Below are 26,895 nucleotides of genomic sequence, written 5' to 3'. Positions count from 1 at the left end.
CTGGTAGCCACTGTTTGCAGGAAAGAACAAGGACCTAGAAAAACACCACATAATCCCTGCTCCAATCCACCCACAATCCTTTCGAATTTTCAGACTAACAGGTCCACACGTGACATGCAAATATGCTTCAGGAAATAAGTCAGGCTAGATATTTAAAACTGTACCAGAATACAAACTTCATTCCTGTACTTTAAGGCTACTGAGGTTTATAACCATTCAAAACTGACAAAATTTATTTTTAAAAATCTATAGTTTTTTATTAAAGCTATAGTGTTAGAATTTCAAAATGCGATATATCAGATCACAGTCTTTCACAATTAAAAATACGAATGCAGGAAATTTTTCTAAAAACACTTGTCCTTTTATGAAATATTTCTTGTATTTTTTTAAGAATAGAAAGCTTTTAAAAATTCTTTTATATTTATCTCCTTGTAGGTCCACAACCTCAGGCCTGATAAAATGGCTTTGCATGAAGAATTCACATAAGCTAAAAATCTGTTTGCTTTTAGAAAACTTACGTAGAGGTACAAGTTCACAAAGTTGTGACTAAACAGAAAGACTCTTTCCATGGAATATTTAAACTACTTCAAACCTATTTATCCATTTTATATTCTATTTAAAAATCTAACACTTTTGTTCACCATGTTAAAAAAAAAAATCAAGGAGCAAACAACAGAACATGCTTTAAACAACTGGCAAATTCTGTATTTTTAAGAGTAAATGCGTATTTTAAAACAGTATGTGAAAAAGTCTTACAGCCAAGGGTATACTGACATGATTATCAATACTTCCAATGAAACAAATCTCAAATTATGTATAATTATTGTCCATCTTAGTTACCTTTCATCTGAAATTCAGGAGGAATGTGTGGCCACTGTAGGGAAAATTTATGTACTGAAAAGTTTATTAGAAAAATAAACAACTTTAAACTTTACAATATTTTCTACTTCAAGATGCTTTTAAATAAAGCAGATGTGCCTTATGGTTTAAACATAATCTGATATACAAAATCTCAATTTCTTCTATTTTGTGAAACAAAATACAAAAATACAAATGGTAAAATGATGGGTTATATAACTATTAACAAATTCAATGTAAAAGTTCCCCAAAACATTTGTTGTAGGAGCCTAATACGGCAACGTTTACTGTAAAATAGTACCAAACAGCTTTCACCAAATTGAATGTACTGTCTTAACTCAACACTATTATATTAAAGTCCAATATGTAAAAAATCCAAGGTTTAAGTTCATTCTCCCAAGTTTTATCACCTGACAAGGGAGAGAGCAGCCAACTCTTCCTACAGACCAGACAGTACGGATTTCAGGCTTGTAGGCCTGAGGTCTTGCTGCTCGCCGCCCCGGCGCAGGGAGCAGCAGTTGGCGGCCACCCTGCCACCCAGAGGCTGCGTGTGCGGGTGCAGCTTGCCCAGTGCAAGACTGCACGTGGATGCGGAGTGAGACATCATTTCAGGCACCATATTACGAACGTCCTACTTGGGAGTAGAAAGAACTATGTAGACGGGCAGTGAGAATAATACAGACAAGGAGGTATCAATAAATGAACAACAAGGATTAAAATGTTCACACTTTCCAATCATATCTGAACGTGTGTAAGTATATATGTGTATACATACAAGCTATAAAATTAGCTCATTTTAATTCCATATTTTTTTTGGTGTGCTATTAGTATCAAACCAAAGTTAGATGAGCAGCAAAAGGACAGTGAGTGACCGAGGACTCCAGGGCTAATCACTAGCCATGAAATCTGGCCAACGTTGAGGCATCTCTACACAACGAATGGCCTTTATTCACTGGGCCCCTGAAGACAATTTTGGGTGTGTATATTCAGGTGTCACTTGAAAATTTAATCAAAGTGTTACAATTTGAAGCTAAATGTGATTTGCTTTGTTTTATTAGAAAAAAATACTCAAGCAAAGTCTACAATCATCGGTCAATTAAGGATGACTTACAAGACAATGAAGCAATAAAATAAAATAAAAATACAGGCACAAACTATATATCTGAAACTTCTATTTGGCAATTTTATAACAAAACAAAATTTAAAAAGAACAAAAGAGATTGCAGATTACTTCGCAGATACAAAATAAAGCAACTAATGAAGTGCTTAAGCAAAGACAACAAAAATAGTAAAAAAGCACACTGCTTTTCTTTTCTTTTAAAAAATAAAATCACATTTGCTACAGATCATGTTGATAATACCCTTATTAAACAACCTTTCCAGAATGTCTTCTAGTAGCAGTGCTTTTTTGCACTTTAGTTTTATATGACTCATTTTATGTATATAGCTCTTTACCCCACTGTTAACGAATAAAGTCTCCCATAATTTTTACCACTTTTTTAAACAAATGAGAAATGATTTCTATATCATGGAATCTTTCCCATTTTGGAACCAAAGGTTTAGTTCTATATTTTTGTCTATTATTTATTTTATAAATTTAGTGTAAAAACTGCTGGTTCATATCAGTGTAGTAAAGTGAAAACTCCTCAATTAGGAGTATTTTGTGCAGTCTGACTGCCTATAACCATATACTTTACAGTATGTCCTTCCAACAGTAAGGAAAAAATGGACTTCACGGTCACTATCAGAAATGAGTGCCTTAATTTTATTTCGGGTACAGGTCCTCCCTCAAAGACTTTCTGGAAGGCTGTTCAATGTTTTGTTCTTATAGATATTAACAGTAGTACATAGTCCTTAGGTCTGCAAAAGACATTTATTGTTAAAGAAGGTGCTTTATTAACAATTCCTCTGGCAGCACTAGTGAATTACAATATCCTTCAATATTATTTCTACCATAATATATACATTTAACTTTCATGCCTCTAGAAAAACATCTACAGTACATTTCATAATATAAAAATATATTACAAATCTGCTGAATTATTTACAAGCAATGTTCTATTAACTCTATGGAACATTTGTTTGATACAATACTAACAAGTTACACATATTTCCATTTCTGTAAGTTAAAAAAAATTCCATATGGCTTCTTGCTTACCAAGCAAGAAAATGATTTTTATTTTCCTTTTCAAAACCAACTTTGGTGCATAAAAGATTCAGTTTGAAGATACTTTAAAAAAAATACAATTTTTCTTACATTAAGAAAAAACAATTCAAAAACCAAATGCTTTCCTCAGAAAAAAATTAGAGTCATATAGGTTAAATGAAAATACAAATATTCCAATTTGAAAGAGGTTTTTCAAAAACCGTTAACAAAGTGAGTTATCCAAGTAAATATCAATATACTGTACTCCATGAGAAAGCCCTAGTCCTGAAAGGGAGCCACCAGACACTGCGACACTCTTTAACAGAGACTTTCAGCCCTAATTCGATAGACGAATTTTTAGTTGATTGCAAATGCTGTTCACGGTTTGCTTAAATACAAATTGAACACTTTTCTTATCAGAGTTCTGCAAAAGAACACAAATGGCAACCAATCACATCTATTTATCATGGCTGAAAAGTTAATTATCTCGAGAATTTTCATTAAATATTGCCTAATACGACTTCAAATCAATAGATACTGTCAAGACAAATATCCTTCCAGTGCTTTTGGTATTTGGAAGGGCATGTGTTGTGATTATTTTTCTTTCCAATGAAACTACTGTAATCACTAAAGGGAAAAAAAAAAAAAAAAAAAAAAGCAGCTTAAAGCAGCACGCATGCAAAGCCTTTCAGAAGCTGTTCCTAAGTTGCCAAACAGTGTCTGTTCAGGCTCCCGCAGTACCATTCCATGAGTGTGGATTACAGTAATATATTAATATACTCCACAGAGAGCCTACTCCATTCACAGAATGTTTACGCTAAGCATAAATATTACTCTAAATACTGGATTAGAAGAAAAAAAAAAAAAAAAAAGAGGAAGGGGTTGACTCTAATGTGCAACTTTTCCTAAACCCATTGTCAGTGACTAAGACTGCAGGTGTCCCCGCTTGTTTGCTTTTATGTATTTATTTATTTTTTTACCTCTTCAACCTCTTCTGCGGCATTGTTCTAGAAAAAGAGAAAAAGGAATTTTCTTTTATTCAACTGAATTAAAACACAATGAGCAGTTCAAACAAGAAATGAAAAAAACAGATACAGGCAATGTGATGACCACAGAGCATCAATAAAAGCCCTGTCCACATGCTGGTGCCGACAGTCCCAGCTATGGGGAGGCTGGAGCAGGCCATCTCTTGAGCCCAGGAATTCAAAGTCACCCAGGCAATAACAGCAAAACCTTGCCTCAATACATACATACATACATACATACATACATACATACAAGGGCAAAAAGAAACAATATACTCAGTTACATAACAAGAGCTATTTAATCTTTCCTGTAGCTTGCTAATGTGTTCCTAAGAAAGAATTTAACATCTAACACATTTTAACCAATTGCTACTAGTTTAAAAACCCATGTTCGGATCCCAAATAAATGATGTTCTTAGACTATTCTGAAGATATTTTTGGAAAGTCAGACAGAAGTATGTATTTGTTCCTCCTAAAATGTAAGTTAGGGTAACTTTTCCCTGCCTACTTCCCCATTTCCTAGTCCACATCAAGAAACTCCATGCTGCACCACGGCAAAGAAAGGGGCTTCCACAACTGCACTGCTCTACTTCTCAGTGGAGGCGGGGGAGGGACAGCTCAGGAAATTATATCCACAGAAGCACCTAATGACTTCAGTGTCCTCATTTCCCAAGAATGAAACTGGTGGCTGTAGAATCAAAAACTTTGAGAATTATCATCCAATGGCATTCCTATGTACTTCTCAACATTAGTACTTCGTTAAATCTCTTGCACAAAAATACCGAAACTGCACTTACACGGCACAAGAGCAATGAAAGTGAGCTGCTCCCATGAGTCAGGAAGTGGGGGAGGGAGAAGGAGCCCCCTGCACAGGTAGAGTGGGCCTGCCCCTCCCTGCTGGCCTCCCGGGGCAGCCAGCCTCTGAGGGAACACAGGCACATGAGGCACATCTTCTCCGGTGCTAAGTTAACCTCTCCCCTCAAAAGGAAACGAACACTAATTTTCTCTTGATAAAGAAGTACAGTAAATTGTCACTTTTCCACCTTCTTGGCAGTGCATTTCCCTCGATCCTCTCCTGAATTATCTATCTCATCATACAAAGAACAAATGTCACTGCTAAATGCAGTTTAACCAAAGGATGATCAAAAAGGAAATTTTCGAAAGAAAAATCAGTCTGGCTGTCACCACAAAGCAAGGCCCTTTCTGTTAGAATCTCATCCTGAAGCTGGCGAGGTGGTGCAGACCTATACTCTCAGCTGATACGCAAGGCTGGGAAGTCCATGTCCTACCTGAGCAACTTATAGTGACTCCGTCTCAAAATAAAACATTTTAAAAGGGCTGGGAAAAAATAAAAAGTGCTCGGGAGGTGGCTCAGGGTGGAGGCCTTGGGTTCAATCCCACCACCAAATAAATATTCCTTCTCATAAAAATCTCTCAAAAATATAGGAACTGTGCTACACTCAGCAACATTCAAAACAACTGAGTCATGGAATGAACAAAATCTGTGAGGTGCTCAGTTACCACTATGAAAACCTGCTAACTACGAAAATTAAAACATCCTCCAACTAGCTTGGTGTGATGGGATACAGAAGGGCTGCTGCCTGAACTACACGGCAAGCCCCACATCGAGAAACCCTTCAGTTATGTCACCTTATTTCCAGTTCAACCTATTCCCATGTAAAACATGTTAGATTATAATTTTATTCCTGGCATTTAAAGCTATTTCAAACCAGGGATATAGCACAGCGGCAAGAAACCTGTCTGGCAAGCATGAGGTCCTGATTTTGATTCCCAGTACAAAAAAGAAAAGAAGAAGCTATTTCATTTAAATAGCATTTAGAGACTATTTTAACCATTTTCAGCCTTTGCTAATCACGCTTGGGCAAAGACACTGTGGAGCTGAGTGCACACTGTAGCCTTGTGCACAGGATGCACCTAAACTCCAAACTGCCGCCTTAATTCCAAGGGCCAGGGAGGGGTTATATATGTGCAGGGAGTGGGAGGGGTGGAGCTGTCCTGCTGGTACCACCATGCCCCAGGAAAAGGGTAGAGCAGAGCGGGACTGAACCCCCCAGGACTGGACACACAATACTTAAACTGCTCTATGAGAAACATACAGATCCTTAAAAAGACAACTAGTTAATGGTATTTAGGACAGTGATAAATTCCCAGGTTCTCTGGGCTAGTAAGACACAAAGAACTGCATACTTAAAACAGAAGCCACTTAACTTCAGATAAATCTAGAATTAGCCAGGCCTATAAACTTTACCAAGCTACTATTTTTCTGGATTTTATCCTTGTTATGTGCCATAAATTCCACATGACAAATGGAATGAAAGTAAGGCATGCAGTGCTAATATTCAGTAGAGGTTGACTATCCCACATTGAAGTTCAAAATGCACTGAAATCTAAAGCTTTCTAGGCAGTGTCTGTGCAAATATTCTAAAATTTAAAAATAAACTTACAACATTTCTGGTCCTAAGTATTTTAGATAAAGGACATGTAAACTATACTCAAAAATAAACCCCAACTTCTCCAATACTTAGACTAAATATTAAAATTAAAAAGTAAAGAAATAAATTACCTGTATATGTTTGGATCCAAAAGCAAGGCAGTATCTTTGGGTAGCTTTGATAAATGAACTACTTTAGTTTTCAATTGATGTCGTTCACTCTCATTCACCCACACATCTGGCAGACTGTAAATTGTTTTAAAAAAGACACTAAAAACACTCATTTTAGATTTCTCCTCCATCTGCTTCCCACCCGGGGGCTGGTACTGTGGGGTGGTCTGCCTACACTAACAAGCCTCCAGAGGCAAGGGAAGCTCAGTCATCTAAACTTGGCATCACGTGGACTCTCACAAAAGAAATGGCAGGGGTGGGGGAACACAACTGTGACCTCAGAACTCTGTGAGGCTGAGGCAGGAAGAAAGTTTAGGCCCTCTAGCAACTTAGCAAGCAAAATCCTATCTGGAAAAAAGTTTGAAAAAGCATATTTATACTTAAATTACTCAATATCACATGCCACACTGGCCTGGGCCTCATCCCCAGGGCATGCTGAGCTTGTGAAAAGAGTACAGGTGTGGTGGCGCATGCCTATAATCACAAGTCTAAGTTGTGTAGTGAGACTGTACCAAATACATTTTTTTTTTGGCAGAACCGGGTACTGAACTCAGGCCTTTTCTACTAAGCCATGTCCCCGGCCCCTGAAATAATTTTTTAAAAAGTGAAGAAAAAAAGAATGAAAAAAACTCAATATTCAAAACACTAGATACTTGATTTTGACCTTTTTTTTTTTTTTCCTGTATTTTAGGGAAGGGTCTACAGGATGTTCAGGGTTTCACTACTAGATCAGACTCCCAGTGATTCTCCTGTTTACACTCTCCCACGTCCTGGGATTATAGGCTCATGCCACCACGCCCAGTCTCAACTGCCCTCTCAGCAAGCCACAGGGGGCGGGGCCCACAAGGCAGGCCCGAGGATCGAACCCACCGCCCCTGCTTGCTTTAATCCACTGAGCTATTTGGCCGGCCCAACATTTTTTAAATTATGTACAGGGTCTACAGGTCTCACTATGCAGATCGGACTTCGGACTTATAGTGTTCCTTCGTGTTTTTCAGCCTCCCAAGCACTGAGATTACAGGCGCACACCACCAAGCCCAGACGTCTCAGTGCGCCCCCGAGGGGACAGGCTGGAGATCAAACCCCAGCCCCTGTGTCTACCTAAGCAGTGACTTTAATCTGCTGAGCTATCTGGCTGGCCCGATTTTTGACACTTTTTAAAAGAGCTAATGTTTGTATCTTCAATATAAAGTGATCTTAAATAGCAATGAGAAGTAAATGAGAATTCATGGGGAGGGGGCACACACACAAAAAAATCACTTGCTCACCAAAATGAGACCAGTTTGGTCAGGTGTGGTGGTACACAGCTATAATCCCAGCACCGGAGAGGCTGAGGTAGGAGGATCGCCACCAATTTGAAGCTACCTGAGGCTACACAGTGAGTTTAATTAAGGCCAGACTGAACTGCACAATGAGACTCTTATCTCAAAAAAAACACCTGAAGAACAGTTTTTAAAAAAAAATTATACTACTTGGAATGAGAGCAGTGTGGCTCAGAGCATGCGCAAAAGCGCACATGCAAGATACTGAGTTCAACACCCAGCACTCCCAACATAGAAGCCGATGCTGACAGTAAACCAGAGAGATGAGCGCTCTAATGGAGTGGATGGGTCTATAAGCTGGCACCAATCTTCAGAGAGGAAGCCCTTACCACTCTTTAACATTTTGTACAGTGTGTACTGTGAGATTTTTGCATCACTTTTTTATAGTAAACAGAAACAGCTTTAATTTTTAGCAAAAAGTCATCACATAAATGAAGATTAGCATGTTCACAAAACCAGTCTAGCTTGTGGAGTAGAGCTGTGATTTGTGTGTGTGAGTGTGTGTGTGCGTGTGTCTGGTTGTGCGCATGCGCACATGTGCAGGACATGATAACTCAGAGAAAGCTGGGGAAAATGTGTCCCTAAAACCACCGGATCTGAAAACTCACAGACTTTCTTACTATACTAACGTGCCTTGTTCATTTTCAAATCCGTGTAACAACTATTAGTCAATACCACACTTGGAAGCATCTCCTTAGAAAGGAGTTGGGAAAACAGTATTGGGGAGGGGAACAAGTATTAGCTATATACTGTTAATTTTTGAAGCATACACAAAGTCTCATTCATGTATATGCATTTATATTCATTTTATTTTTGGTGCTTATCAGCTCTGTGTAAAAATCTACTGATACATTTTCATTACTTTTTGTAACAAAATCTTAAAATGGTAAAAGGGAAATTAAGTATGAAAAATCTGAATTGAGGAGGATTTAGGTAAAAATATTCTTTTTTTAAAAAATTTATTTATTTTTTTATTTGTGTGTGTGTGTGTGTGGCCAGCTCAGCCCACCAGGGGCGGGCTGGCTGGCATGTGGTGCTGGGGGATTGAACCGCGGTCCCTGTGCTTTGCTTAGCTTGTTCTAAGTTGGTGCTTTAGACCACTGAGCCATCTCGCCAGCCCCGGTAAAAATATTCTTGAAGGATCCTAAAACACAAAAATGTCATGGCTGCTGGAAACCCAGGCAACAGCTTTTCTTTAAAACACCATTCCCGAAGGGCTGGCCAAATAGCTCAGCAGATTACAGCACCTGCAAGCAGGTAACGGGGCCAGGGGTTCAAAACCTGGGCCTGCTGTGCCAGCCCTACCCCCGTGGCGTGCTAAGAGGGCAACTGAGCCTGAGCGTGGTGGTGAGTGCTGATAATCCCAGCACTTGGGAGGCTGTAAACAGGAGGATCACTCCAAGTCCGATCTAGTACTGAGACCCTGAATACCCTGTAGACTGTCCCCTAAAATTTAAAAAAAAAAAAAAAAAATCACTATTCCCTGTATCCTAGAAAACACATACTAGTCTAAATTAAAAAATTCTGAAGTCATGGGTAAGCTAAGGCTACTTACTACGTGAGGTTGTTAAAAATCCTAAAAGTTGTGTGTGGTGGCATACTGCACTTAGGAGGCTGAGGTAGGAGGCTTGCAAGCTAGAGGCCATCCTGGGCTATTATATAGCAAGTTTGAGGCCACCCTTCACTACACAGCAAGATCCTGTCTCAAAAGACACCCCCTTAAAAAAAAATCCTAAAAAGCATCATATCCTAAAAATGACATCAGAATTGTCACAGTTGGACATGGTGGTGCATGTTGCCTACAATCCCAACTATTCCTATGGCAGGAGGATTTCAAATTCCAGGCCATTCAAGGCCACTTAAACAGATCCTGCCTCAGAATCTTAGGGGTGGAGATGCAGCTCATTGGAAGAACAACTGTGTAACCCAAGGGACACATTCAATCCCCAATAACCCCAGCGGGGGGGCTTGCAATGATTTTTACTAAGAACAGTAATGAGGTCTCCAGCTTTTATTAACCTGAGTCACGTACTCTTACAGTTTTCAGATTCTCTTTAATCCTGACAACCTCAAAGCACTGTCCACTTTCTTTAGATCTTTTAAATTTAGTTTTGTCGTTAAACTTTAATAAAAATACACAGATGTATTAGGCACAGTAATTCAAATACTTACATATCTTCAGGCATCCAATGAAGCAAAAGTTTTATCTTTCCAGAATCCTCTTTTCTCTTAGCTATTACCTAGCAAGGATAAAGAAAGAAAAGTAATTCATAAGATGTCACTTTAGTTATCACTATGCCTCACGGGTGCAGGATTTTCAGAGATTGTCAAATCTAGAGTTTGTGACTGACTCATGGTCCAGGGCTGAGAGTATGGTTGAAAGTGGTACACTAGCCCTAGGACCAGCAGCCTGCACACAATACCAAGGCCAGAAAGAGGCCTGCCTGTGCTCTCCTCTGCTCTCTTCCACTGCTATGAATGTGTATCCCTCTCCCATGTGCCGCCCTGCCCTGGAGCCAGCCCGTTATAGACTAAAATTTCTACAAACTGTGAGCTTAATAAATCTTACCTCCTTAATTTTGGGTGTTGAGTATTTTGTCTCAGCAACAAGTGAAAAATAACTATGACAGCTTTCCTCAGTATCAATAAGCTGAACATATTATCACTACAACATTATATTATACCTTTTCCTGCTTTGTAGTAGTAGGAAAACCTCTTATCTTTCCCTTAAGACTAAAGCTCCCTGTACATAGGAATCTTCCCATCTAGACTTCCACATGACACCACCTACATTGAGTTTTTAATAAAAAATGAGCTCGCCCAAGTATCACCATCTCTTTGCCTTCTAACCCCAGTAAGTTTTAAGGACCCTAGCATGTGTTCCCCAAACGCTGAATGCTTACTCTATACTGGAGTATATTCTACTCTCAGGGCTTCAAGAGTCTTTCATTCTCATGGAATGCACGATTTTTGCTTTTGTTTTTGAGTGCTAAGGACTGAAACCTAGGGATTCTTGCAGGACAGGCAGTACCCCACCCTTATGGAGTTATTTTCAGAGAACAAAGAGTAAAGAAAAAAGTCCTAGGAAAGTAAACATCTCTCTAATGTCAACTAAATCATTTGTCATTTGTTTGTAGTTTTGCTGTGGTACTTGATGGTTTTACATCAAATGAAAGAAAAGGCGAACATCTTTGTCTTTGGAATTAACACGTTCATGATTCATTTGTCTCACTGCTGATTCAGAACCACCAGTGATGCACGCATGACTGTGCCATCAAATAGGACAAACTGCCCAATGACACAGTCACACAGGTGGTTCCACCCCAAAGGAATGTGTTCATCCTAAGGAATTTACCTAATTTAAGAGGTGACTAAAACAGAATAAAAAGAATTAAAGTATAATAAAAGTCAGGCATAGTGGAGTACACCTATAATCCCAGAACTTGGGAGGCTGAGGCAGGATGAATGACCACAGCAAGCTGGAGGCCAACCTGGGCTACACAGTGAGTTCAAAGCCAGCCTAGTGGCTTTGAACATAGTGAGACCCTGTCTCAAAAAACCAATTTATCATTAAAAAATTATGATAAAAACAATACACTGCTGCACATGTGGTTAAGTATAGAGTATCTCTAATACACATGTGGCCCTGGGTTCGATGCCCACACATACCCACTCCTAAAAAAAGGCAAGTCATAAATAACCAGATTGTGATGCTCTTTTTTTTTTTTTTTTGGTGGAACCGGGGACTGAACTCAGGTCCTTGAGCTTGCCAGGGAAGCACTTATTCCACTGAGCCATCTCCCCGGCCCCTGTGATGCTCTTAAAATTTTCCATAGTACATATATTTTAGCAACATCAATCCCAGTATTCTTGAACAAGTGTTAAGTTGTAAATATCTTCCCAAAATTAGCTCATCCTAAAAAGTATTTAGTATTGAGTAAAAAAAGAGAAACAAAAAAACATTTTCTCTATTATTAATTTAAATACTGTAGGTAAATAAACTAATTATAGACACAACAGTAAAATCAAGAAAATCCCGGGCTGGTGAGATGGCTCAGTGGTCTGAAGCACCTACTTAGAACAAGCTTAGCAAAGCACAGGGACCGCGGTTCAATCCCCCAGCACCACATGCCAGCCAGCCCCGCCCCCTGGTGGGCTGAGCTGGCCACACACACACACACACACAAATAAATAAAATTTAAAAATAAAATAAAATATAAATAAAAAGCAAAATAAAAAGATTTAAAAAAAAAAGAAAATCCCAAGAACAGATCTGAAGGTGCTAAAACAAAATATCACTGCAATCAGAAGACAGAAAAACAATGCAAGCCAACCAACCACAGTAAGTCAACTATTAGTTGCAAGACTTCTGCTGACCTCTTCTGGAGAATGCTCGATAAAAATATTTCAATTTTATTTTTCCATAATTTTATTGAGAAACAAATAGCAATGAGACAGTTTCAAATCAAATTGGTAGAGGACAGTTCCAATAATTAACATATTGCATACTCTCTTCCTAGTGGTTATTTGTTGTACAAGATGCAGATTCAATTTTAAAAATAAGACAAATTAGTACTAGGTAAAGTAGGCTATCTGGGGGGGGGCAGGCATTTTCATTATCAGTGTGGTAATTTCTTATAAGAATTAACACTGGTTAAAAAAATTAGCCAGCCAGACAGCTCACTGGATTAAAGAGCCTGCATAGGCAGATGCAAGGACTGGAGCTCCACCCCCTGAATGCTGTGCTGGCCCTGTCCCCACCCCCAGGGTGCACTGATTGACCCTGGGTGTGGTGACACACGCCTATAATCCCAGTGCTTGGGAGGCTGAAAACAGAATTACTAGTGAGACCCTGTACTAAACACATTAAAAAAAGAACCTTCCCAGCTTGAATCTGCAGAGAACTTGCTCTGACTTCAGCTCATTATGCATGTGCCCTTCATTTTTCCGCCCATATGAAAACTCATTTCCCAGCTGACACTACAGAGTGGCTCCCTGGATCAAGGTACCTCTGCTTTTTCCTAATTACCAAAGGGTTCATATCCCCCGCTGCTCAACCCAAGAGGGCAGTAAGTCCTACTACCTTTCAACAGCTAGAAAACTACTCTTCATAGACTATTTTAACCTCCAGCAATTTTCTAACTTTCTTCTTAGATTCCTATGCTGGTTGATACATTGTGTAAACTTTAGAAATTTAGAAGTTTAATTAAGTGACTCAGCAAACACCCAGGATTCTTACTTTGTAAACATCTTCATCCTGAGCAAGAGGAGGGCACCGACATTGTGTGAGTCCTATACCTCCAACCCCAGGGCAGTTTGTTTATAACAAGGAATGGAGTGAGGCTGACCAGAATCCATAAACTGCTGCTCTGCCATGTGCCACTTTGCCTGGGAGCCTGGGAGCCAGCCAAATATAGACTAAAACCTCCACAAACTGTGAGCTAAATAAACCTTTCCTTAATTTTGGGTGTTGGATACTAAGTCCCAGCAACCAGTAAAAAGTAACTGAAACAACTTCTAATATTATCACCATTGTTATTAGTGCCTTTTCTTGATTAATTTTTAAGGGGCATCAGGAAGGTCTCTCTTCCTTCCATGATGAACCTAAGGAGTTCATTGGAAGGACTACTCTGATGGAAGCATATTCAAGTATTCAAGCTGGTGTCTTTTTGAAATACCTCTGACATGCTAAAACTCCCACGTATTTGTATCTTGGCCCATACTTCCCTGAGCTCTAAACTGGCATATCCACCTGTCTGCATGACTCAGCTGTAAGAATAAAGCGCTACAGACCTGACAATATCCAGATGAGACCGTGACTCCTTCATCACGGCAACTCCATCACTACAGTCAGATGTACTGTTCAAAAGAAAAGGCCTCAGAGTCCTCCCTTGCTCTCATTCTCAAACCTGGCATCTGTAAGTCCTGTAAGAACCGACTCTCTGGCCCTAGCCCTCTCATTCTCACCCAAGACTGAAAAGATGACTCTCCCTTTCCCCACCCGTGACCTCCTACAAAGGAGGTCAGAAGCCAAGTGAATGTGCTAACAACTATGAGAGAGGAAAAACACTACCCTTTCCTGAGCAGGAAAGGGTACTCTTCTCTAACTGCTGGGACAAAACACCCAACACCCAAAATGAAGGAAGGAAAGGTTTATTTAGCTCACAGTAAGTAGAAGTTTCAGTCCATATTCGCTGGCTCTAAGGCAGAAGGCACAGAGCAGACAGCAGCCATTCATGGTGGTGGCAAAGAGCACAGAGTGAAGGGAGTGGCAGCAGCTCAGGCAGCTAACTAGCCTCTCTCCCCTCCTTACACTATAATGCAGAGTATCTGCCCCACTGTACTCATGCCCATACTCCCAGCACTGAATTAAGACTCAATCACAACTCCAGAAGCTGACCCATGATTGCATGAGGTTTTGGGGGGACACCTAGACACAAACCATAATGCAGAGGCAGTGAAAAACTGAAAAGCTACACCAGGAAACCTGGGAGCGATGGGAATTTTCTGTATCCCAAGTACTGAAGTGCGTGCCACAGGTAAGTGCAACCGTCAAGTGGGTGCCATTCCTTATGAACTAGTCCTCAATAATTAGCCTTTAAAACCTGCACTACATGACACCTTACCTATGCTGCCTCGGTGGCTTCCCTCCCCAAGCAGAAAAGAAGCCTGGACTCTACCTAGTAAGACCTTTTTTTTTTTTTAAACTTTTTAAAAAAAATTTACTTACTTACTTTATTTATTTATTTTGGCAGAACCAGGGATTGAACTCAGGCCCCTGTGCTTGCCAGGGAAGCGCTTACTCCACTAAGCCATCTCCCTGGCCCCAAGACCTTTCTTACCGTGCCTCCTACCCTCATTTTCTCCAGCTACACACCTTCTCAAGGCTCAGGTTCAAATGCACCTGGCATATTTCTACCTCCAGGCATTTTGTTTCATTTCCCCCTTTGGCTAAAACATTGATCCCCTTAATAACTCAATGGCTCGTGCCTGCACTTCTTTTTAAGGGTTTACAGCTTTACACATCTTTCACACAACTATTTATCATCTCTCTTAGAGTGCAGCCATCATTGTTTTGAGGAGGAGGGTAGGTAGTAAGGGCAAGGGCTATTCTACTCATCTATTTTGTTCCTTGATAGTGTTCCAAATACAGTATCTGACTCACACCAACTCTTCAGTACTTAAGTGAATGAAAAAAATTAAGCCCCACTGTCACATTCTGGGCTTCATGGCCAGACTTTTATCTCCCCCTTTTATTCTTTTTTATTTTTTTTATTTTTCATAATTTTATTGAGAAACAAACAGCAATGAGACAGTTTCAAATCAAACTGGTAGGAAAGCTTCAATAATTCACACATTGCATACATTCTTCCTAGTGGTTAATTGCTGTACAAGACGCGGACTTGATATCCTATTTACAAACACCATTAGAGCAAATCCCTCTATTCATTAAGAGAATGTAACTATATATCTATCCTAACCACTTTGAATACCCAGATACAAAATGGACATTCATCTGTATACCCTTTTTTTGTTAAGTTCCGTTATTTGAATATTATAGGTGTGTAAACTCAGCAAAATATTCTAAAAGAGTCCAGTAGCCCATAATAGTATTGGGTTTTCCGCTTCACTGGCAATGTCAGAAATTGTTGACCTGAGTCCCCCACAGCTCAACATAATAGCATGGCTTTACTTCTTATACTCCGTTTTTATACTTTTCTGCTAGATGGCTAAGACCAAGGTAAAGCAAGACCTATGCAACAAGAGTTGTAGCTTTTGGGTCTGAGAAGGTCAGTGAAATCCCCTCAGGATTTATCCTGAGATCCTGTACCTCAGATTGTAGATCCTTTGTCAGTGTCAGCCATGTGAATGAGTCACGGCCATTGCTTGGCCAATGTGCTCTCTGTGAAAGCCTGAGAGAATGTTTTCTCTCCATGTGACTCTCCCTAAGCACACTCTACATCATCGATCACTTTCCTCTTTGGCCCCATAATCTCCTTGATCAGAAAATTTGGGACAATACTGAGTTACACGATGTTAACAGTACAAGTTCACATATATCCTGAGTCTTAATTGACCTTGGAAGGCTAGGGCCAAAAAGTTGGCTTTCCTTGCAGCCCTCCTTTTTCCCTAATTTGGTCTGCAAACTTAGGTTGTTAACCATCATGGCCACACTTTATTGATTTTTTTTTTTTTTAAAGGAAGATTTCTGAGGGATGGGGATGCAGCTCTGTGGCAGAGCGCTTGCCTAGCAATGCACAAAGTCTTGCATTCCAATTTCTGCAACCTCCACCACCACAACAAACCAGCAAAGAGTATTAGATCCACAACATCATAAATCTATGCTTACAAACTTAAAATAGGAACTTCCAACTATCACTGTTGCGTGAGCTCCTGATCTTAACATTAACAAAAACGTCAAAACCATTCATTCTTGTCTCCAAACAGCCTATTTCCCCTCCAACTCTCTCACTCTACTCACCAAACTGTATTTTCTATGTTCTTTAGAACATCAAGTATAGTGTACCAACTTCAAATTCAAACTCACAACGCCTCCTGTTTTCCAAACCAAAACAACCTTGCCATTCTTTTTTTTTTTTTAATTTTATTTATTTGTGTGTGTGTGTGTGTGTGTGTGTGTGTGTGTGTGTGGCCAGCTCAGTCCACCAGGGGGCGGGGCTGGCTGGCATGTGGTGCTGGGGGATTGAACCGCGGTACCTATGCTTTGCTAAGCTTGTTCTAAGTAGGTGCTTTAGACCACTGAGCCATCTCACCAGCCCCAACAACCTTGCCTTTCCTGTAGCCAATCTCCCATTTTGCTGCCTTTCTTTCCATATGTTCAATTCTTAGTACTATCACAACCCTTCCCCCATTTCCAACATCCATAATTGTACCTCTACTTTAAAACTTTACGCATAATGCTCAGTACTGCTCAGTTTTCTACCTTCATATTAACACTACACATTTTATTCTGAACACCACAGGGTTATTATCCTGCAGTCCATGCACGGGGCTGGAACAGAAGCCCACAGCCTATGAAATGGTAAGATACAAGGGTCCTATACAATACCAGGAAAAGCATACAGTATTTCTAGTCTCTAGTTTCAAGATCTGAAAAATCTGAGGGAACGACACTGATGGTATGGAACCAAAAGCACGCCGAATTCTATATGACACACTTGACACCTGCCCTTAGGTCAAGCTTGCTCTATTTACATTTATTTCATACATGCAGTCCACTGTTGGTTACTTCTCAGCTCCCTCAACCTTAAGAGATCTCAGTAAATTACATTTCTTAGAGCCCACTCTAATCTAGATTGAAACTGTTATCACATAAAAATACTAAAAGTTGGGGCTGGTGAGATGGCTCAGTGGTCTAAAGCACCTACTTAGTACAAGCTAAGCTAAACAAAAACACAGGGACCGCGGTTCAATCCCCCAGCACCACATGCCAGCCAGCCCCGCCCCCCCTGGTGTGCTGAGATGGCCACACACACACACACACCCACACCCACCCACCCACACACGCAATAAATAAATAAATATTTTTTAAAAAATACTAAAAGTTTTTTTTCTTTAGTCACTAAGTAATATTTTCATTCCTACAGATAATCCACAAAAAGATGCTACTGGAACATTTCCTCTGCTCTTTTTATCTTTTTTAACTTCTCTGTTTTTTGAAACAGTCACACTTATACGGTCCAGTCTAACCTTCAATTCACTATGTACACAGCCCATAGTAGCCTTGCAGTCCTCCTCCCTCACTCAGGGGCTCAAGTGCTGGGATCACAACTTTTTTTTAAAAGGACAGAAGGGGCCGGGGACATAGCTCAGCGGCACAAACAGCACCTGCCTGGCAAGCACAACATCTGAGTTCCACCCCCAGTACCACCCTCACACACAAAGAGGAGGAGGAGGAAGAAGAAAAAAACAAATAAAAGAGCAGAAGGCAGGGGGCACACATGGAGCTAAAGCAAGCACGACAGATAAAACTTGAAAGCAGCAGGGAGAACAATGATGGTGAATATTATGGTACAGACCTAAAACGTCCCAGAAAGGCTATGTGTTCAGAGCAGAGCTCTGGAGGATACCGAGTGACAAAGCTCTTACTTCGTCAGTAGACTGGCTCACCGATGGCATTCTTGGGAGGGGGTGGAGACAGGAAGTAGGGGGGAGTGGAAGAGTGGGTTCCAAGCCATGTGGCCTGTGGGATGTTAGCTAGTTCCTGTTCCCTTCCTGTCTGCTCTTGCACCCAGTTTCCTGGCTGCCAGGAAGTGGGCAGCCTTGCCCTGCCATGCCTTCGACCATGCTGCTCTGCTTCCTTCAGACCACTGTAGCGAGGCTGCAGACCAAGATCAAAACCCCCAACCATCTCTTCTCCTCTGAGCTGTTTTATGTCAGGGACTTTGTGACACAGACAAGAAGCCAGCATCATGAGCACATGTATTAAAATGAGTAGGCAAAAGCAACAGAAAGGCCAAATGACTGGAAAACAGTACATACAGATGAAGAGTAAAAATATAGCACAATATTATGAGCCTGAAAAATAGAGGTTTAAACTTAATAAGATACCAATACCATCAATGACTGTGTTTAAATTTTTATGATTTTGATTGAGATTATAAATTTAAGATGCTTCATATTTCAATAATCAAAACTAATTATTTTTTTCAGGAACTCAAACTGCCAAAAGCCTGGTTTACAATTTATCTCTCTTTTTTTAAATCTTTACTAATTTACCTCTACCAATTTAAACATGATTGGATAGCTGGGCGTGGTGATGCACACCTGCGATTTCAGGATTTGGGAAGCTGAGGCAGGAGGCCAGCCTGGGCTACATACTAAGTACCAGGTAAATCTGAACTACATAGTGAGAGCCTGGCTAAAAAACAAACTGGAGAGCCGGCCAGATACCTCAACAGACTCAAGTGCCTGCTTAGGCAGAGCGCAGCAGCCAGGGCTCAATACCTGGCTTGCTGTGCTGGCCCTACTCCCAGGGTACGCTGAGACAGCGATTGAGACTGAGCATGGTGGAGCTTGGCTATAATCCCAGCATTTGGGAGGCTGAAAACAGGAGGATCACTACGAGTCAGATCTAGGTAGTGAGACCCTGTACTAAATCCAAAAACAAAACAACAACAACAAAAATACCTAGATAGTATAGTGGCTAGCAAGGCACATGAAAAAAAAAACAATTATGGCCAGCTAACTAAAACATAAACTAGGGGCTGGTGAGATGGCTGATGGTCTAAAGCACCTACTTAGAATGAGCTTAGCAAAGCACAGGGACTGCGTTTCAATCCCCCCCCACACACCACATGCCAGTCAGCCCCGCCCCCTGGTGGGCTGAGCTGGCCACACACACACACACACATTAAAAACAAACAAACAAACAAACAAACAAAAAAAAAAACATAAACTGTACTTAATACTTTTCAAATTTGGTATTTTTTGTCTTGCTATTGTTGAAAAGCTAATTCCCTCAGCAAATGCACTATATACCATGTGCTGAAAACACAAATCTAGGCAACTGGGATATATCCATTGAATAAAACTGATTTAGAATCCACTCCTTCATGGAGCTTTAATGTGGTAGCCAACATTCATTTACATGAGCTAGACATGTAAGGTACATGTAACATACAGGGTATGAATGATCTAAAGGAATCCTATAATTTTAATTATACAAATAATAAAACCAGAAATTAAAAAACATCTAATTTACTTAAGGAAACAGAACAGTAGTAGCACGTATGATCTCCCACTCTATACTCCTCAATAGCTAGGAGCTAAAATGCTCAATTTAATCACAAAAAGAATTAATTATAGGGAGCCCAGTGGCTAAGGTTTAGGGGGATCACCATGAATTCAAAGCCAACCTGATGTGAATAGCAAGACTTGTCCTAAAAACTGAAACACAGAATTACAGGAACTACCTGCTTTATAATCATCAACCCGGGTAATTTTTGAGATACTCAAAAGGTTTTGCAATTTTTTAAAAATACATTTTCTTAGATTATGAATAATTTAGAAATACGACAGCAAAAGTCAAAAAGACACATTTTGACAAATCTATATATGTAATTCCAAAGAACAAATGAATACTTACAGTACTATGAAAAACAACACTGTGTCCCTTCCCTAAACTTTCTATATGCGCTGAGAGGTTAAAGCATATGGCTCGATGTCTTATCGCATCCAGTGTTTGTGCATCGAAGAAGTCATGTGGTCGTGCTAAAAAGTCAACAAAAAAGGTAAAAAAAACATTTAGAAAAGCAGCCAAATAGTCCTGTTTCCTACAAACAGAAGTCTTACAAGAGAGACTGTAACTATAATCGTAAATAAATAATGAACAAGCACCTATCTCACTTAAACACAAGACAATTTTGTTTTCAAAACAAGGACTCTGGTTGGGAAGGTAAAGATGCACCAAAGCATAATTCACAGTGTGAATACAAGCTGGCTAAGTCTCCCCATCACTGTGTGAGATCAGCCTCATGACCCCATGTTGCAGTTACTCTTTCTCATAGAATTTCATCACTTGCTCCATCTTTCTTCAGCACCAATTTTGCATTTTCAATGTGATGAACATCACCACAACACTAGGGTCAAACTCTCCAAGGTCAAAAATAACCAACAGATCTTATGAACATGCTATTTTAATGTGGAATCAAACAGTTTTCAAATGTGACAACCTCATAATATTAGAGAGGTTCGGCAAGTTTTTCTTGATTAAAAACAATTACTCCAACAATTTAAGAAAACTGTAAGTATTCTTCCCCTAGAGATAGGTTCTATGTTGCCTAGGCTGTTCACAAACTCCTGGGTTCAAGACACCTCTTGAGCTTAGGCCTGTCACATAGCAGGCACTACAGTCACAAGCCACTGCACCCATCCACACACACCATTTAACTATGTATGTTTCACCAAGATTAAACCCATCCCATTAAATCCATCAATATTTCCTTCTGTCACTGGGATCTGGGGAGTGAAAGCAAGGCTTTTTCATAGCATTACCTCCCCAGCCTGTCCTGATTTTTTTGGCAGGGTCTCACTTAGTCACTAAATTGCCCAACCAGGCTGTATATCCTGCCTCTGTTTCCCAAGTTGATTACAGGCCTACATCATCAGACCTGACTCTCATCAATACTCTTTTGAATGACAAACAGGCCACCAAAGTTCAGTTCTACCAGTTAGCAGCTAGATGGGTAGGTACACCAGTTTAACCTATGTTAGCCCATTTCTTATTTGTAAAATGAACATAACTTTATAGATTTAACTGAAACTGCTCATGAAAATGCCTTGTGAAGCACAAAGTAGTTTACATCAACAAAGGTCTGGAGCCCAGTGTGGTGGTGGTGGGTGCCTATAAACCCAGCACTCGAGAGGAGGAGGATCGTTGCAAGTTTGAGGCCAGGCTGGGCTACAGACCAGGATGGGCTACAAAGTGAGCTCGAGGCTAGCCTAACAAACACATAGATGAAAGATGTTTAAAATAAACTTTCATATTCAGTAGGTAACTGTGTATCACACAGGCAACATCCCACTACACTCTTGTTATGATTTCTGCCACTCTTACCTGATTCTAACCTAATTTTATAAAAACCACAGCTGGCTATTTTACATTTGTGGGGCTAATTCGATTTTGCTAACAAGAACAAAAGGAGGTGGGGAGGGGGGCTTAATTTCCAGACAGTCCATTCCTAAGTACATGTACACTGGTTTATACACATTACCAAGGCTGTCTGCAGAGTTGTCAGGACACCTACCTGATATACCAAGCTTCTGTGGGGGACAACTGCACTTGCTAACACATTCAAAAGAAAACACCAAACCAGCTCTGTCACTGGGTTTTTCCATAAGACAAATAAGCAAAACACTACCCAATAAGGAACCAGCACAATACATAAGATTAAAAATGCAATTATAATGGGAAATTTAAAAGAAAAATGTAGGACCAGCCAAATAGTTCAGTGAATTAAAGCACTTGCAAGCAGGCGCAGGGGCCAAGGGTTCAATCCCCAGGCCTGATGTGCCGGCCCCCACCCCTGGGGCATGCTGAGCCAGCAATGAGACTGGGTGCGGCATTGAGACTGGGTGCGGTGGCCCGCACCTGTAATCACAGGTCTTGGGAGGCTGTAAATAGGCAGATCACTACAAGTCCAATCTAGTAGTGAGACCCTGAACACCCTACCCTGTAGACCCTTCCCTAAAATTAAAAAAAAAAAAAAAGATTGAAAGACTGAAGCCACTCAACTTCACAGTAAGGAAAACAGCCTGCTTGCAAGCTGTGCACACCCGCTTGCTGTCTGAGAGGCTGAGGGGCAATGACCTCAAACTGGACCCCAGCAGAGGTCCTGGAGTTTGCTCACTAGTACACAAAGAAAGTCATTAAACCTCAGAATTTATGTGTTCAGACTTAATCAGGCCATTAATCTCCACTCTAAGAAGGGCTTGTGCGCCGTCTCTGTTCATCTCAATGATTAAGTATATATGCAACATGGCTGGTGCCCCAGTGTGTACACACAAGCATAGTAAGCTCCACAGCAGGTACATACTGTGATCCATAAGAGTAAAATGAAAAGCTAGGTGAGGCTGCACACATCTGTAATCCTAGTACTCGGGAGGCTGAGGTAGGGAAATCAAATCACTGAGCCCAACCAGGACTATATAGTGAGCTCAAGGCCAGCCTGAGCTACACAGCAAGACCCTGCCTCTAAAATGTGGGGTGACAGGAGCTTTCTTTCTCTCAATAAATATATTCTGCTCATGAAAAAAAAATGTGGGGTGCAAGGGGGTGAGCATTTGCCTTTTTTTTTCCCTGGTGAAACCAGGGATTGAACTCTGGCCCTTGTGCTTGGCAGGGAAGCGCTTATTCCACTGAGCCATCTCTGCGGCCCCGCATTTGTTTTTCATTTCATCCCTTTCAACTATTTTCTGGAGTTTATAATGTGTTTATATCACCTGTGTACAATGTACATACTACATATGTTAAAACTGTGACAAAGCATTTTTTAACATAAAACATATAGCCAAAAACCTCTAGAAATCACAAAAGAGAGACCTTTCCTATAGTTATATATAAAAATGATGGTGTGGTTATGTAAAAGAATATTCTTAAGACATACATTAAGTATTTTCAGCTCATGGTTAAATTCTTGGGAATATAAGGAGCAAGCATTCTCTACTATTCTTCCCACACACCTGTAACCCTAGTTACTCAGGGGGAGGTAGAAAACTTCGTGTGTTTTTTTTTATATATATTTGGTACAGGTTCTCACTAAGCAGCCTGGACTCCTAGTGATCCTCCTATTTTCAGCCTCTCTAGTGCTGAGATTACAGGCGTGCACTCTCATGCCCATCTCAGTGGCAGGCTCAACACGCCCAGAGGTAGGGCCAGTGTGGCATGTGGTACTGGAGAAACACTGGTCTACTGCACTTGTCTAAGCAGGAGCTTAGTCTACTGAGCTATCTCACCAGTCCCTACTCAGGAGGAGGTAGGAGAATGATGAATTCAAGGCTAGCCTGGGCAATACAGCAAGACTACATAAAAATAAATAAATTTTACAAATGCTATGAAATGCCAAAATTACTTATGTGGTAGCTCTATTTATAATGTTATTTTTTCCCCTAACTAAATAAAAATGACCTTGATTTACAGGAAGTACTAGCAAAATGTTTTCCCCCAGCACTGGGGACTGAACATAGGCAGTACTGAGCTGTACCTCAGCCCTTTCCATTTTATTTTTTTAGTACAGAGTCTACAGGGTCTCACTACATTGATCAGACTCCTAGCGAATCTCCTGTTTACAGCCTACCAAGTACTGGGATTATAGGCATGCCATCATGCCAGGCCCTGGGATTGAACCCTGGACCCTGCATCTGCCTGCACAGGTGCTTTCATCAGCTGAGCTATTTGGCCAGCCTTTCCCTTTCATCTTTGAAACAAGCTCACAGTAAGTTGCCCAAGCTGGCTCACACTTGCTGTCCTTATGCCTTAACTGCCTAAGCAGATGGGATTATAGGAATATATCAGCAAACTAGCAAGCGAGATCTGAGTATCCTGCAACAGGTGGTATGAAATCATGTGGTGATGCAGCTTCAGGACAAATTCAACAGCTCCCCAAAGGAAAAGGCTTGGAACTGCTTCAAGTGTAGGAAGTATTCCACTCCTCAAGGGCATAATTAATCTAAAGGAGTTTTCACCCACATCTCTCTCTTCCTTGTTACCGATACCCTGCCTGACTCACTGCTATAGTAAATACAGGGGGAAACACTGCAGCAGAAAGCAGAACATGCTTAAGCAAGTACTGGGTGTTTAACTGAACCTATGTTCTCGAATCATGTCCGCATTGCCAAGTAAATATGAACAGACAAGTAAAGCTAAATTACTGTACACACACGGAGACCAGAGCTATTAACGAGGGTAGACGACTGAGAACTCTTCCTAGAGTTCAGTACTAGAACACATTATTCAGCAACTTTGCTATGCGCAACTGCAAGCTACTCAAGTTGACACTCAAATAAAATTACCAGTATGTTAGTTACTATAAACAAGGTCAGAAGGAAAATAGATTCTAAACTTGATTCAACTAGGCTGAAAAGTATACATGATTTTAGGTCCACAATAAGAAATATGACATTTCAGCAAAGTTTATTTTTCACTTGCAGTGTTTATTTGTCCACAGTATCTCTGTAGTATCTAAAATATAAATGAGACCAGCTTTGGGCTTGGGTTAGCATCTGGATTCTCATCTATATTCTAATCATCCAAAGAGGTCAAAATACTATGATGGCTTGTATCTGGATTGTGACCCTAAAGTCTCATGCAGTAATGAGTAGGGCTTTTGAGGTTCCTGGATCACATATGATGCTGGAGCTGGGCATGGTGGTGCACACTTAAAACTCCAGCATGCAGAAGGCCGAGGAAGGAGGGTCACCATGAGTTCAAAGCCAGTTTGGGCTACACAGCGAGCTTCATGAACACCTGCACTACATGCACACCCACGACCCCATCTCAAAGCGAACACAAACAAAAATAGGTGTGATGCTGGGATTGATTCACGGTGCAATACTAGGATGAGGGCTACCCCACTCTGGATGTAAGTGTCATCTGTCTTAAGAATGGGTCACCTGGATATGACAGGGACAGAAAGAAGGTCACTGTATGTCACCTGTGGCTTGCTGCCTGGCTTATTTGCTACTTCATTCCTTTGCTGCCTTCTGCCTGCCATGAACTCATTCTTGTTGCCATACTTCCCTGCCCTGGAGCCAGCCGACTATAGACTGAAGCCTTTACAAACTAAACTGCAACAAATCTTTCCTCCTCTGGAAGGGAAAAGTAAAAACAAAGTGAGAACAAAGTTTTGTAAATGGGGGGTGAGGAGAGGTTGAGGTTGAAGAGAGTAGGGGAATGGGGAAAAAAAACAAGTTATACCATCTACAGGTATTAAATTCTCTATGAAGAATGTGACAGTTAAAAATATCTAAAATATACCAGTAAAAACTAATATAAATAAATAAATCTTTCCTCTTTTAATTTTGATATTGTGTCTCAGCAAGGAGAAGAGTAAGGCGGGTGTCATCTATTTCTTTTACGTTGACCTTTACCGAAGACTCTTGCCCAGTAGCTTCATTTGTTCATTCACTCATTCACAAGTCTTTTCTGAGGGTATACAGTATTAGTAAATGACACAAGAACCATGCATGATGCTAGGCTCTGAGGTTAAGACGCTAATTCCTGCTCCCAATATTTGCAAGCTGTACTGCGTACTTATTCTATGTTCTAAATGTCAAGAACAAACTTCATGAGCTGGTGAGCAGAAATAACATCCTTTCATCACGTGTGCATGTTACTTTTACTTGTGTTTGAAATTTACCTTTAATACACTCAGATTTTCTAAAATATTCCTACAAACACCAAAATTGCTGTTTTAAATTTTCTTAGCTTAGAACTTTGATAGGCCCCCAAACCTACAGTTTAAAATCATACATACACCCTTAACTAGTATACGTCTACCAATGAATGCTCACAGTGACAGGTATCCAGTGGATTACTCTGAACGCCAACAGGTAAGTCAAGAACAAAAAAAGGTGGATTTGCATGAAAGCCAAAGAGACAGAAGCCTTCTAATACAGTCACATTTTCCAAATGCAACACTTACGTAATGAACGTCGTCTTTTGTTCTTTAACTTTCTCCTTTTGTTTATTCCAGCTTTAGAAGGAGATTCTTCTTTGGCCTTTGGCTGGCTCGAAACCTTCGAGGAGTTCTGCTGACTGAAGTGTGTGGGTACGTGGCGAGCCAGCCCTCCCTGAGACGCGAAGCTGGCATTGCAGCCACCAACAACACACTACATGACAATGAGAGAGAGGAAGGACATCAGGTGTAAGGCCCAGGCAAGATTTAGGTGGGTACTTAGTACTTTCAAAGGTAAAATCAGTAGTGGAATATAACCAACTCTAGAAGGTAAATGTTGAGGGGATTCTTTCAGAAAAGCAGCTCACTTCATAAATAGTTGTCCAAAGTAGCACACATTTGCCAGTGGTACACCTTGGAAAGCAAAACTCAAAGTTTTATTTCTCACCAATTTGCTACTTTCCCCACATATACAAGGATAAAAATTGTGGAACTTTCTTATCAGAAAGATCCAGTTTTAAAGTAAGCACTTTTGTAGTCACAGCAGTACACTGTTTTGTTATCCTATCATTTGGCTTCCTAGATTTTAAAAATATTTTTACCCGAAGAAACACATATTGCTACTCCAAAACCTTTAGCAATCCCCCTACCATTCTACACTGACTTAAAAGATAGGAAAGAAATCAGTATTGGGGCTGGAGAGATGGCTCAGTGGTCTAAAGCACCTACTTAGAACAAGCTTAGCAAAAGCATCAGGGACCGCAGTTCAATCCCCCAGCACCAC

At 40.5% G+C, this 26,895-nt stretch overlaps 1 protein-coding gene across 2 annotated transcripts in view; it reads right to left on the bottom strand.

Annotated features, from left to right (window-relative positions):
- Positions 1-297: 297 nt before the first annotated feature.
- Aebp2 (AE binding protein 2) overlaps positions 298-26,895 on the bottom strand; it is a 74,449-nt gene continuing 47,851 nt past the window's right edge. The window contains exons 4-9 of one of the 2 annotated variants that reach the window (XM_004626109.2): positions 26,139-26,325; positions 20,084-20,208; positions 10,147-10,214; positions 6,614-6,727; positions 3,985-4,011; positions 298-3,428 (exon numbers count right to left, since the gene is read on the bottom strand). In XM_004626109.2, coding sequence (XP_004626166.1) covers positions 3,383-3,428; positions 3,985-4,011; positions 6,614-6,727; positions 10,147-10,214; positions 20,084-20,208; positions 26,139-26,325 — 567 coding nt within the window. In that variant the 3' untranslated portion in view covers positions 298-3,382. Of the gene's footprint in view, positions 4,012-6,613; positions 6,728-10,146; positions 10,215-20,083; positions 20,209-26,138; positions 26,326-26,895 lie in introns of both variants that reach the window. The other variant, XM_012513592.2, reaches the window with a different exon arrangement.

This window comes from Octodon degus, unplaced genomic scaffold (genome assembly GCF_000260255.1).
Source record: "Octodon degus isolate 3935 unplaced genomic scaffold, OctDeg1.0 scaffold00012, whole genome shotgun sequence".
NCBI lineage: Eukaryota > Metazoa > Chordata > Mammalia > Rodentia > Octodontidae > Octodon > Octodon degus.
Note: the sequence above shows the minus strand (reverse complement) of the source record. Positions and strands in the feature narration are given on the sequence as shown.